Source organism: Ovis canadensis, chromosome 17 (assembly GCF_042477335.2).
Source record: "Ovis canadensis isolate MfBH-ARS-UI-01 breed Bighorn chromosome 17, ARS-UI_OviCan_v2, whole genome shotgun sequence".
Lineage (NCBI taxonomy): Eukaryota > Metazoa > Chordata > Mammalia > Artiodactyla > Bovidae > Ovis > Ovis canadensis.
Window position 1 is genome coordinate 23,784,497 of NC_091261.1, and position 15,238 is coordinate 23,799,734.

At 35.5% G+C, this 15,238-nt stretch overlaps 1 protein-coding gene across 2 annotated transcripts in view; it reads right to left on the reverse strand.

Annotated features, from left to right (window-relative positions):
- Positions 1-5,154: 5,154 nt before the first annotated feature.
- Positions 5,155-15,238, reverse strand: part of HHIP (hedgehog interacting protein) — a 110,930-nt gene continuing 100,846 nt past the window's right edge. The window contains exons 12-14 of one of the 2 annotated variants that reach the window (XM_069556790.1): positions 10,285-10,433; positions 6,454-6,582; positions 5,155-5,626 (exon numbers count right to left, since the gene is read on the reverse strand). In XM_069556790.1, coding sequence (XP_069412891.1) covers positions 5,616-5,626; positions 6,454-6,582; positions 10,285-10,433 — 289 coding nt within the window. In that variant the 3' untranslated portion in view covers positions 5,155-5,615. Of the gene's footprint in view, positions 5,627-5,919; positions 6,583-10,284; positions 10,434-15,238 lie in introns of those variants that run through there. The other variant, XM_069556789.1, reaches the window with a different exon arrangement.

The window sequence follows — 15,238 nt, forward strand, 5'->3', positions numbered from 1 at the left end:
AAACCAATTCTCTGCATTTATCACTTCAAGATACAATTGTTCTATTTTAAAGATAACACAAATACACTTGTTAGAATTTATATGCATTATACATATATTATATATTACATAGATAGTGTGTATACATATGTAGTGTTTGTACAGATAGATAAATATATATACATGGGTGTGTGCACACATACAGATACACACAGATGTATTTTAGGCCATCTGTACTATTACTGCTGGATTCTGATGTTGAACTGAATTAGAGCAGTTGGGTGCAATTACTGTCTTCTGCTTCAAATGCACCCATTGGACTTACAGTCTCCCATGATAGACATTCTTGCCTTCTCTATAGTACATAAATTGTGCTGGGCACTTCAATAAATCTTTGTTAAATTAATGAATGGATGGATGGCTGAATAATAGAAGATCAATCAAAAAGAACTAATAATAACTTGGTAAAGTTAAGTCAAATTAATGCAAATATAGAAGGATTATCTAAGCCGATGACTGTGCGTGTTACTTTTCCAAAGAACATTTATAGAAAACAACTAGTACATATATTAACTTGCTTTCTTAAATGTGTACCTGCTTTTGTTACTGGTTCCCACAGTCTTCTGCCTCTTATTAACAGAAATCCAAGCAAAGTATCTTCTGTGAGTAAGGTTATGGACAAACTGCCTTAATTGTCAAAAATCTAAAGGAAAATGAACAGCTAGGAAAACCAAAACTTAGAACACTTTAGCCATTCTAAAGTTAAAAGATAAAGTTAACCATTCTTTAAAACTGGACAAAAGAATCACAGATAAAGCCAGGAAAGACATGGTTTCCTTACCAATTTCTTTTATGCTTATTAATTATAATGATTTGATAAATTTTCAAATTTTTTTTAGCTGGGTTTCTTTTAGACTTCTTTAGCATGTCCTAGGGAATGAACCCCAAAAATCTCATAGAACCTCAGTATCATTTATCTTGTTACTCCATAGTTCTTGGTGAAATGCAAGTCCAAAAATGTCCTATGAATTGAATGAGATGTGGGAAATACCTGATATAAGGTTGTCAGTTTGATTTCTCAATAATAGTATTATGAATGGAATGTATTAATGTGTTAATAGTATTAAGTTCTACTATACATAAACTCCTAATTTATTCTATGAAAATCATGTTTCTGATTTTAAGAACATAAGGTGAAGAAATACCCAACACACTTTTGGGCATAGACTGTACCAAATCTGATCACACATTGTTCATGTGAATGGAAACTCTTGGCTAGTTATTTTTTAGTGCAAAGGGAAACGTACAAGAGTTAGTTTCTAACTGTGAAGACAAAGCTTATTTTCTATTTAGCCATTATGAATTTCCTATCTCTGTTAATATTATTTTTTTATCTTGTGTTAAAACTCTTTTTAAGTTAAAAATTTTTTAACTTGAAAGATTATAGTTAACTGAAATAACTGACCAAACATTTATATTAATTTGCTTGTGTATAAGTAATATAAAATCTACGTGTGCAAAAAGATACCCTGACTAAAATGTGATGTTTGACTCTGTGATGTACATGAGAACTCATATTGAGTTGGCATCGTTTTTTTGTTGTTGTTAAAAGCAGTGACAAGTTTTAAGCTTAGGGTTTATGTTAATAGAAGGGGTCATTATTTTTTATTGCTTTCAATCAACTTGTAGATGACCTATACAAAACAAGGAATGTATCTTTTTTTTGGGTGTATCTTGGGCTCACATTTAATGAAGAATCAAAAGAGTTCATCTGATAAATAAGTAAATCTCTTCATAGTCACTAGGGAAATAATCACTATGATTGAGAAGAAAATAGCACAATACTTTTTCATGCTCTCCTGATACACTGTACTCCCCAAAACAGTTATTTTAAGACAATTTTCAAAACTTATGAGTGGCTATTAAGAGGAAGAAGTGTTGCAACTGGTTAGGATTAATGTCCGGCAAGTTTTATGGTCATGTTTTCAATATTTTTAATATCAAAATGCTTCTATTATTAGATTTCTCACCTTCTCTGTATCATACTAATTATAAGAGGTATGACTAATTTGTGTTTGTGTGATAAAGAGAAAGAAGGTTAAGATAGAATATATTTATCTAGGATATTCTAATGAGAAACTTGCTAGAGGTATTTTCTATAGTCACAACAGGCCCACTAACTTCTTGGAGGTAATAAAGAAATGGGTACATTTTCAAGGCATGGAACTTTGGTCTGAGTTCTTTCCAAGTTCATGTTTCATTCCAAGGGTGGGGTCAAAAGATTCTGAAGTCTCCACTGAGGGACTATTTAATTTTTTCCTCACAGATTTGGGATAGTCTTGCTTAAGATTATTTAACCATCCATAGAGATGGTTGTTATTTGAAAAGGAAATAGTCTCTATCTTTCCTTATTGTTAACTCACACTGTTGGACTGGGGACATTCTTTCTAGCATCCAAGACGGAACCCCCGCTGAGCTGGGGCATCTAGGCTGGGAGTCATGCACACTTTTTGTCACTTCTTTCAATGACTGCAATAGGTCAGTCTACTCGGTTTATAACTGTCTACTGTTCTTTATGATTTAGAGTTTGAACAAATGTGGTACTAGGAGAGGAATTTTTCAGGCAAAATCAATAGCAACCTGCTCTAGGATATCTTCATTAGTGTCCTGAGGACATGTCTGTTCAGTCAAAATCAATAGAAACAGAGATGAGAGAGATTAACAAGAAAAGGGATGTACGGCAGTGGGGGAAGAAACAAGAGAGAGAAAGATATCATAGGTAACATTCTATAGAGATGCTCAGAAACTTTAATTTATTGAGCAGCCAAATATAAATGCCTATAATATACCTTATTTTTCCTCTTAAAAATTTAGTCTTAGTTTTTATGTTTCAAAACTAAAAGAAACTAATACAGTTTAAATTAACGTGTAATTTGAAAGACCCTAGATGCAGCATCCAACCTAAGATCCTAAACCTAGTAGATTTCTTTTTAGTTTATGATTTGGAGATAAAAACAATATTACAAAATTGTTAAAAATTGTTAGTACAGTATTATGTAATTATTTTCAAATAAATAAATAGAGAAGTGCTTACTCTTAAATATACAAATGAAAAGGAGAATGGCTTTCTATTTAAGTTGTATGTGTAGGTTTCTTTGCTGCTCTTTAGGAGATAGTCATTAATCTGAGAAAACTTCTGAGTATTCTTTATGATAAAATAAAAGATATATTTTACAATAGTCATATTGAAGGGAAATTCCAAAAAGAAAGCTATAAATGGAAGCCCTTTTTATCATTATTCAAGTTTCTTAAATCTTCCTTTCTTTGCACTTTAATGATGTGTAAACTCATTTGTCTTCTTATTACCTCAAATAACTAGCAAGGAAACGAAGTTCTATCAACCAGAATGACAGTTTGTTAGAAGCAGTGAAAATATTTGCCCCAACTCTTTATAACTACCATCATAGCATTTTACGTTAAATTGATCCCCAAAGCTTAAGCTCTAGAATGGAAAAAAAGGAAAAATAATTTACATTTTTATGTTTATTGTATCTTTATCTCCCATATCTATTTCATACAGAGGACATTTTCTTTCATTTTGATTATGTGCTTTTTTACTGAGTAGATATTGCCATTCATGTGATGAAACAATTATTTTTCCCTAGCTCATACTTTTTAACCAATTCCTACTTGCCTCTCATCATGAATTATTTAAGATCATTCTCAGTCACATATCTATTTAAAATCTACTTGAAAAGAAAGGTCAAACGTGTTTTTTGAAATGATCACTTAGTTTAAAATATATAGGTCTTAATCTGCCTTTGCTATTTACTTCTTTCCTAGGAACAGAAAGAAATGATTCCAATGACTGTCTTTGCTGGGGTTTAATGTCAGTGGATCTGTTTTCTTTTTAGAAAATTTTGATCTTTTATTCTAATGACTCCCCATAGAAAAGGCAATGATACCTGGGGTACATATGTTTTTCTAAGTCATTTGAAACTCTTTCACTTGGGAAACGACTATCTAAGAAAAAGCTGGGTCTGGTCAATTTAATCTAGATATTTTTCAATAGGAGAACTAACGGCAATAGAACATCTCTTCTTTTATAAAGTTTCTTTCGGAAAAGACGGAAAGATTCAAGATGTCAGAAAAACTGCTGTTTTGTGTTTTTTTTTTTTAATTTGGCTGAATATATGGCAGTATCCTTATTGTTTTCAGTGAAACTATGAACAGGAGAATGTAATAAAACTGCACGATTTGACAGGTTTAGACAGCTGGCTCCCTCACAAGAAGCTCACATTTTGTGAATGTCACCCACGTTGAATAAGAGATGAGGAGATGGTAGGGTCCATTTACAAAAATGGTTGTCAGGACATTTTTTTTTTTAATTGTAAAACTTTCTGTGATGGAATTCAGTAAAAGGGCTATGAAGAGAAAGCCACAGGGACAAAAGACTGCTATTAACCTACAGATGCGGGCTACGGCAGGGTTCACTCCGAGATTTGCCACACTGCTGGGCCAATGAAGTGTTCGTGTGACTAGAAGGGACCACCCCTTTTCTGGGGTAAGAGGGCAATTTGGTCTCCATGCTCATTTAATCCTGAGATGTCTTTGAATAGACTGTCCATTGAAATCTAAATTGTGCAAAATTATGCATGCACTTTTTAATGCAGGCTATTGTTCACTAAGCACTGAACCAAGACTTGTCAACCCATTTCCATTGGGCATGAGGTCACTTGAAACTTAAGCAATCATATATGGCAGACAAGAACAGGGTACTTAACCAAACTTTCTACTTGGTGGTTTCTCACTGTGCTTTCGTTGCAAATCTCTCGCTTTCCAACAATAAACAAATATGAGTTGCAAGCTTTTGTTTATTTTTTAAATCGACACTCCTGTTCTTAAAGGTAAGGAGTAGGTTTGGGAAGTCCATCTGTGTTGTACAATCTGCCCTGCTCTACAATTTAGACTCTGGAGGAACAGATGTTAAAGAAGGGCAACCGAAAGTGGGGGCCCACGTGTCATGAGTCGATGTTTCTTCAGTGGTGCAAAATGCCCTGATAATTCTTTATAATCCAAACATGGCAGGCTGACTTCAAAAACCACGAAGAGAAGCGTCTACCTGAGTTTCTGCAGTTTAAGTTAGAACATGGCATTTCTTGAAAAACCCAAAAGAACATTTACAGGGTATTTATTCATACATGAACCAGAGAGGATTTTCATTGAGTTCTGAAGGAATGTACACATTAAAAGTCATATTTGGCAAGAATGAACATGTTAAAAATTCGTACAAGTGACAGCTTACATAGGCAAGATTTGTTCAAAACGAGTGAACTCTTTTTCCAGTGAGGTTTGACTCAGTGTGAAACCCACAACATTCTAATCACATATACTCTGACAGGCTTGCTATGGTGAAAAGCATTTTACGAATGTTTAATGCTGGAATTTTATAATGAGTGGCTGTTTTCTTGCTTTTTCATCCATTGTTAATGATTACATGTTGGCACAAGGATACATTGCTAGATTAGATCCACAGCACATTAAAGACTGTTTGCTTTCTCACTCCCCTTCTTTCCAATTAAGTTGGTGAAAAATGTAACTTTAGTATTTTACAGGACAGGGTAAAGGTGTTTCATCTAGGTGATGTCTATATTATAAAAATAAAATAAAAAATATAAATATGTAACACAAACCCAGTGCCTATTGTTAAATAAACTATACAATAAAAGCAGACCTTTTAGGAAGATTTGTTTTAGAATATGCTGTTATGATTTAATTAGAACACACTTGAAAACTATCTTGAAATTAAGCTAGAGTAACCAGATTTCTCTGCCAATAAAAAGGTAAGTGCGTTAACATTCTATAATTGGATACATTGATAAAAATGCAGATTACAATTTTATACCATTGCCCACTTAGAAATTAATCAGGGCTGAAACATTCTCTCATATTACAGTCCTTTAATATTAATATAAAAATATGGCCTTTTAAAATTCAATCCATCAGATTGCACAGTAATGTTTTAAAACTCCATTGAAGTAGACTTCAGTGATTACAGACAGAAAATTCCTGGAAAGTCGAATAATCTCTTCTGGTGACATAAAAATGCCGTTACCAATTTACAATGGAATTTCCGGGGAAATTACTCCACGCAAGGAAATACATATTTTTAAAACCCATCTGATATGCAACCACACGCATAGGGGTTTTGAGTGTGTGTGTATATGTGCATATGTGAACAAACATGCCAATATACACACACGACCTGCACATTTCTGGAAATGACTTTTAAATTAATCAAAGAAAATGAAATCACAGGAGTGTGTAGCAAGATAACAGTTGTTCTTTTTAATGACAGGATAAAAAAATAAATGCCCACTGGAAAGGAATAGTCAAACAGTCCTAGAAACTATACAATGTAACTTGTTAGATCCAGCAAATAAGATGTCATGTCAATGATCTGATCAAGAATACCTGCCCTGGTCACTCTGCGGAGGTTTCTGTCCACTTGTTCACACTGAGCACCAAGATATCCTTTTTTACAGAGGCACTTGTTGGGTCTAACACAGACACCACCGTGGCAACATGCTGGCTCACATTTTGCTGGAAGAAAAAAAAGAGCAATACAATCATGTTCCATTCTGTAGGTCAGAAACGGCACTGAATATGAGGCCAATAAATATTTGATGAGTAAGGGAAGGGAGGGAAAGAGAAGAGCAGTCCCAAAATGACCCCAAAGCTAATAAATACAAAGAAAGATTTTGGACTTTCAATTATTTTGGGGCCAGAATGCAGCATCCAGTGGGAGATATTTCCAGAGAAGCGGATCACCCAGATCATGGGAAACAATTTCAATCCATTATAGAATTGACTTTATGTAAAACAAGGACCCTGACGCTGGGAAAGATTGAAGGCAGGAGGAGAAGGGAACAATAGAGGACGAGATGGTTGGATGGCATCACCAACTCAGAGGACATGAGTTTGACCAAGCTCTCGGAGACAGTAAAGGACAGGGAAGCCTGGAGTGAAGCAGTCCATGCAGGTCGCAAAGAGCTGGACATGACTTAGTGACTGAACAACATCGAAACAAGAATTTCAGTTCTTTAAAACTTCCGTTTCCCTAGGGCATCTCCAACAGAAAGTCTTCCAAGTACCTCTGGTTTCCATTCCTCCTGGCTAGGACCTCAAGGTGGGAAGGCCGTGGCCAGAGAGAAAGACCCAGAGGCTGGAACATCAACAGTGTAACAGCAAGAAATGGTTAGTTTTTTATTTTGGTTGGAGGTAGGATCCATTATGTGGATTCCCTTGGATTCTTCCCTTTCCTTGTTCCCAGGGGGTGCATGGTATACGTATCATTTCTGATTACACCTTGAAGCCCTTTCTTGGGGGTAGTAAGGTCGCCCAGTGAAAGATATTTTGAGCAATTCTTTTCAGGGTACTCTCCAGCACAGGACTGCCTCAGAAAAGAATGTTTACCACTACAATATAGATAGGGAATGTAAAGATTTACTGTTAAAATGAGGCGGAGACATAAAATTGAGCCTATAACTTAGTCTCTTACTGACAGGATGAATCTGGGGTGTGCAGCCACTGTAGATAGAATCAAATTCCTTGAATACATATTCTTATACTTCTCAGGGACAGTTCTTTTAACCTTTTCCAAGTGAAGTTGCTCAGTCGTGTCCGACTCTTTGCGACCCCATGGACTGTAGCCTATCAGGCTCCTCCGTCCATGGGATTTTCCAGGTGAGAGTGCTGGAGTGGATTGCCATTTCCTTCTCCAGACGTTTTCCAATGCATAATAAAAATCTGGGGGTCTGTGGCTGGTATATGGGAAAGAAACGACACGGAGAAAATAGACTACAATAGTTTTTTAAATTTGTGGGAGATGAGCAAACTATGTGAGTATATGAATAAAGTTCTTGGTTGGGTCAAAAATACCCAAAAATGTATATTACTTTAATAAAATGATTCTGGTTTAATCTTATATATTCAAAGTATTTAAACTGATTTAATGAAAAGATGAAAAAATACTTTATGAAAATATAAATTTCATTTATATCATATTATCATATATCATATATTATTATTTCACTTATATCATACATTATTATCACATATGATATTTATGAAGCCACCTATATTCAAAATTATGTTTATCCTCAGCTTAACATACTGTTACTAGCAGGCACTCAAAAAATTTTTCTTATCCAATGACTTAAGGTGACCTAAGAGTCAAATATAAGCAAAATATAAGTAAGGGATAAGACAGAATGGACACCAGGTAAAAGAAGTCGAGAGAAAAGATATTATCAAGCATCAGAGGAAGCAGGGGGAAGAGATATCATCAGGAATTAGAATATTATTGCATTTAAACACTGATCCTCATTTTTTGGCCAACTAATGAAAAAATATAGAATATGAATATTTGTTTTAAATAATGTAATTATTTTATTTCTGTTGTTTCAATTATGATACCTTTTTCCTACATATGTAACCATGGTATCAATCAGTCACATAATATTATTAGTGCTGAAGTAATTTAAGCTTAAAATGGATACTGTGACTTTAAATACTGTCTACTTTATTTTGACAATATATAAAGTAAGCAATGTATGGCTATAGTATTTTGAAACAAATACATGTTTAGAATAAAGAGAGATGGGCTTCATGAATGATTGATACTTTTAAATATTAACATGGGACTTAGAATTTTATCAGCAAGAGAGACTTTAATGTTTGAAATCTTTTGTAAATAACACGTATATGCTGGTTATTGAAAACGTTCTTTCAACATACGCATCTTAAACTCTAGGTATCTAAATTAATCTAACTGTCTTCACAACAGGAAGAATTTAAAGACAACTGTGTGTATTTGTGGAAGTCACAAGTTAAAGGATAGAATAACCCTGGAATGAAACTCCTTTGCTCTCTGAGTGGCTGTACACCTAGCTGATGGTTGACAAGGGAGTGGCAAAAAGAATGAAGAAAATCTCATAAAATGACTCTAGATAACTGCATTTTCCCCTTTCCTATAAAAACACCAACTGAATCCCCTATTTTAGTGCACTGCAGCAGGAAGGCAAGCAACAAATCGAGGGAGGGCCTATATGGAGTGTCTGAAAACTTCTGGTGCTCAGAAAGGGACTCTGTACACACAGGTCATTGGTGGTGGTGTTCAGTCGCTCATCTGTGTCTGATTCTTTGCAACCCCATGGACTACAGCACACAAGGCTTCCTGGTCCTTCACTAATCTCCAGGAGTCTGCTCAGACTCACGTCCATGGAGTCGATGATGCCATCCAACCATCTCATCCTCTGTCACCCTCTTTTCTCCTGTCTTCAATCTTTCCCAGCATCAAGGTCTTTTCCAGTGAGTCTACAGGTCTGAACTCTCAAATCCGGGACTGAAAGCCCCCAAGGATGATCCAGTTGGGCTGTTTTCACTTTTGATTTTGTGAGAGAAGTCTATCGTCTTTATAACTAACTTACATAAATGAATTATTTACATTAGGAAAATGGCAAAGTCTTCATGTATAAATTCATAAATAAGCTGAGCATTACTGTTACTGTAAATGGCTACAGTTTTATCTTATTCACCTTTTTCTGTGGGGGGACTGTACCTCTCGATTTGTGGGATCTTAGTTCCTGGAGCAGGGATCGAACCTGGGCACCCAGGAAGCTTGTAGTCCTAAGCACTGGACCTCTGGGGAATTTCCCCTTTTCATGTTATAGCTGAAAAGTTCATACCCTCTTATCAGCCACTCCCTATTTCCCCCACCCCTAGCCCCTGGCAAACACTTTTCTGTTTTTATGAGTGTGATGTTTAAAAAAACAAATTCCACATATACGTGATATCATGTAGTATGTATCTACTGTCTGGCTTTTTCACTTAAGATACTGTACTCAAAGTCTATCTCCGTGTTGTCAAGAATGGCAAGATTTCCTACACGGCTGAATAACAGTCACATATATGGTATATGTGTGTGTGTGTGTGTATATATATATAAACATCTTCTTTATCCATTGACAGCCACTTACATTGTTTCCATATTTTGGCTACTGTGAATATGTTGCTATAAACATGGGTGTACAAGTAGAAATATCTCTTTGAAGTCCTTTTTTCACTTACTTTGGATAAATACTTAGAAATGGCATGTTGGATCATATGGTCACTCTATTTTCCAGTAAATGGCTACAGCTTTGAACATTCGATCATTCTAGAAAAAATAACTAACGTTAAGGTCTTGAGCTCCTAAAGCTTGTCCCATGCCCTCTCTTTCCCAGGGACAACAGAAATACTAACCGATTCTACAGAAGTCCCCTTCCCAGCCAGGACTGCAGCAGCACGTTCCGGTAGGAGTGCAGTAGCCATTCCGACAGAGCCGGGAGCACTCAGATGTTAGTGTCTGGGTGGGCTGGACCACGGCCCTGCATTCCTCAGGCATCAGAGGTCTGTACCAAAAGACAAAATCAAAAGTGCATTTTGGTTGAAAATCAGCACTGGGATAAAATCAACCGATTTTGTAGCTTACAAAGCATGTCTCTTCCTTTCTATGGAAATTTTACTTTTAAGTCACTCAGACAGAAAGGTCGCCGACTTTCTAAGAAAACATACACCTGTGAGAAAACAAAATAACCAGTTTTGAACCAAAGGGAACACATTAAACATGGTTAAGAAACTTTATCACGATCAAGATTCATTGATTAAAAATGTAATTACATTACACCAATATTTTGGTGAGGCTTCCCTGGTGGCTCAGTAGTAGAGAATCCGCCTGCAGTGCAGACGTGAGAGACACGGGATTGATCTCTGGGTGGAGAAGATGCCCTGGAGAAGGAAGTGACAACCCACTCCAGTATTCTTGCCTGGAGAATCCCATGGACAGAGGAGCCTGGTGGGCTACAGTGCATGGGGTCACAAAGAGCGGGACACGAATGAAGCGACTAGGCACACACACAATTTTTTGGCATCTAAGAATTCCTAGCAATTACAATTTAAAAAATGAAGATGTATGGATATTTTAGAGCTTTTTTTTTTTTTTTCTGCAGGACTCCAAAAGTTTTTAGGAATAGAAAAAATAGGCATGTTTGGCAATATTAGGGGGCTGAAGGCAGTCATTAAAATGAGTGCTTGTAGCCTAAAAAGCTTTGAAATTGCTTTTTATTTCATTTTCATGTTTCTTTTGAGATACTTTGTCCCAGAATGACTGGTCTTGAAAGGACATAAATAATACATGTGTGTTTCTGGACTCACAGTTTAAACTCTCTATGCAATAAATCATCTAAATAGAGAGATTTTTATATATGTTTGTATATATGTGTACATACATATTTTTATAATTTTATTTTATCCTGCTGTAAAGAAAAAAGAATGCTAATAGTAGCAAACAAAAGTATCTTATCTGTCACGTAAAAAGTCACAGACTTTGTTTTAACTGCTCGACAACTGCCTTCATTTAAAGAAGGACCAAGCTGCCTTCAGAAAATTGTCATAAGTCTTCACGTTTTTGAGTGAGAGGTTATCTTTCAAGGTGGGTCCCGCTAGAAGCATGACCCCAACTGCTCATTACCTCATCTTTGAGAAAAAATTTGCAATGGCCCTTTGCTATCAGTCACTGCTACCTGCGCCTCAGTGTGGTGAGAAAGCTCTTTTCAGGGAAGGAATGTAAACAAACGCTTCATCACCAGTCAAATCATCACCGTGAAGAAGGCCAAGTCAGTTGGAGTCCTTAAGTACCATAACAAAGAAGGTGATAATTATGGGTCAGGACCACCATAGAGGTAAATGATACAGCTTTCTGAGAGAAGCAAATAATTAGGCCCCGAAGCCTCAGTTTTTTTGAGACAGGTTATCTAGTTATGCCCCATGGCAACGTGAACTGTGATAATAATTTGAGGTCTGATCTGAGACTGTTCTACAATGACTCAAAACCATATTTAAAATATCCAGTGACTTCTTTAGCTCCTCTCTCCAATTAAAACCCACTCTCTGTTGAAAGTGTTGTTTGGGATGAACATGTACGCACTGCTATATATAAAACAGATATCTAATACGAACCTAATGGATAGCACAGGGAATTCTGCTCAATATTCTGCAATATTCTAATTTTAGTATATGTGCTGCCGAAGCGAGCACTGCAATATTCTAAATGAGAAAAGAATTTGAAAGAGAATAGATACCTATATATGTACAACTGAATCCCTTTGCTGTATACCTGAAATTAACACAACATTGTTGCTCAACCATACTCCAATATAAAATAAAAAATTTTTTTTAATAAATTACTGATTTTTGCAACTATTGTGACAATTCAGAAAACTCCCTTAAATTGACTCAACCTCTTATTTAAATCTAGAAGTGGTCCAGTTTATGTGAAGGTACTTGAGACATTCTACATTTTCACTCTGAACACACTACCTAATATTTTCCTTGTCTCTCCCCACCACCCCCTGCTCCAAGGAAGTCTTTCTGGGAGTAAGGGCAGAGAGTGATATGGTGGAGAAAACATTAAATGGCCAAGGAAAGTGAGGGAAAAATCTTTGCTTTCTTATTTTGAATAGCCCAAGTCTGCTCAATTTTTCCCTCACATAAAATTCTCGTTTGAGATACTATGGTGGCAGTTTGACCATCAGAAGAGCAGTTCTCAGAAGTCGTTATGTTCTTCTGAATTACAGATCACCACATTTACTGAGTGATATTCAGTAAACAGATATTGTTCACATTTTCCTGGTAACTGAGATTCTATTTATCTAGTTCTATTTAGGTTACCCACTCCAGTATTCTTGGGTTTCCTTTGTGGCTCAGCTAATAAAAAACCCACCTGCAATGTGGGAGACTTGAGTTCGATCCCTGGGTTGGGAAGATACCCTGGAGAAGGGAAAGGCTACCCACTCCACTATTCTGGCCTAAAGAATTCCATGGACTGTATAGTCCATAGGGTTGCAGAGTCAAACATGACTGAGTGATCTTCGTTTTCACTTCATTTGTTACTAATGAACAAATGTTACATGTGAACTAATGATTTTCGTTTCACTTCATTTGTTCATGCTCTTTCCAATTTATTCAAGAAAAGACACCCAGAAATAGAGTGTGTCAGGAATATGTTACACGCGATGGAAAATGTTCAGTCAACATAGCTCACGTGCTTCTTGATTATATGGTTTACACCTGAGCAGATGAATCTAAAGAGAAGACACCATGTGATCAAGAATGTAAGTGACTTTGATCAGCTACAACCAGAAGATGTTGCCTGTTTGAAGCAAAGTATAGGGTCATTGAGCCATATACACTGGGAACAGATAAGGCAGTCTGATGCACAGGGATTCACAAGTATGGTTTTTCGGGGCAGGATACCTGATCCTTGTTTCCCGGATGATCCTCCAATTAGACAGTTTGATTGATTTTCACCAAACATTTAAATGTGTGTAAACTCAGATTATGGAGGGAATTCTAATTTTTTTTTAAAAAATTTTGCTTAAGATAGAGCAAATGCTTATCTATCTGTAGATGTGATTGCTTCATGCTTGGGCTTATTTATATAAAACTGTGGCTGTCATATATAAACATGATTCCCTTAAATTTTTATTTAATTACCTACAAAAATAACTTTATTCTTTTATGAAGTTGACAACTAACATTCCTCACTTAGCATGTTAAAATTCACCCCCCGCCTTTAAACTATTATTCTATTGGGAACCCTTGAACATGAAAGTGTACATCAAACATAGCCCATCACTTATTGGACCTCACTTTCCTTAAGGAATGAGGAGTCCTATTTCTTCTTTCCCTTCCCCACTGAAATAAAAGTTTTCTGAATAAAAGTCTTCAAGCCTAGCCACTGACTGCCAGGGACTATACTTTTCATGGGGGGAAGACAAAAACAAAACAGTATCCTGATCCTCATGGAGACCACAGTGGGGAAGGCAGATGGGCAAACACAAAAGTGTAAGGCAGTAGGATCTTTGTTATGATAGAGGGGAATATGAAGTTATTAGGAATACAGACAAGGGTGCAATTAATTTAGGGTTGAGGGATACTATGGAAAGATGATCTTTAAGCTACCAAAGCATTTTATCTCCTCAACTACTTATAGTCCTAGGAGGTAGGAAAATACCATGGAATTTCAATATGTTTATTGAACTAAATGCATACAGTAGAAACTTTTTCAAATCTAGAATATAAATTCCATGAAGACCAATAATTCCCTCTCTTCTCTTATGTCTTTTCAGGACCCAGAAGAGTGCACAGCACATGTAAGATGCTTATTAAAAATCTGCTGAATGAATGAAATGAGTGTAATTTTAAAAGGGTGTTTGGTTCTTTAAAATTCTATTGAGTGATGATATTAGGAACAGACAATTTAGGGGAGGCATATGATTAAAATTGAATCACTATACTTTTATATCATAAGCATAAAACTAAATTCACTGTATTTCTTTCTGTTGCCTAAATCAACTCAAGTCTTATAAAATTCTTCCAAGGCACAATTAAATGCACTTTAAATAAAGCATTTTTATACTAATTGTAATTGTAACAAATAAACAACAGGCTAAGAAGTAAGCAAGACATAAAGAGATATGATTGTTTTCTCCTCCAATTGGGAATTAAGTCAACACATCAAAATTCATTTTTCTAGTAATATATGTGACAAAGCCTGACAAAGATTGCTGGAGAGCTCAACCATTTCTTTTCTCTACACACACTCTTTGTCCTAGGGACATTTCTTCCTTCCATTGAAAGAAGTAAGTTTCCTTTACATGGAATAAATAAGAATTAAGAAAAGGAAATAGAAGAAGTAAATGTGAACTTTATTATTATTGTCACCTTGAAACAGACCATCTTGTATTTCAAAATTATTACATATACACACCTAGATGGGATCTAAACACAAATCTTGAGTATATTTCTACCTGTAATAGATAAACTCATTTTTCATTCTTAATTTTTATTGAACTGGGAATTTGGGCATTTTAATATAGGCCTAATAAGAATTGCTTAAATAGTATTTTCCTTTTAAACAGAGAAGTTTATTTTTTAAATAAAAGTTTTACTTTTTAAACTTTTAGAGCCTTATGTCTACTGAATGAAGTCTGAGATAGCTTTCAAAACAGGAAACTTACCTAAGAGGATATTTAGGTTTTTAATAAAGAATACATGGTATCCATTTGTTGAGTTATTCTCCATAATTCTCAGAAATTTAATTTAAATTTCCTAATTCAAAAAACACAATTCCTAACCCCTTTACACATGACAAATA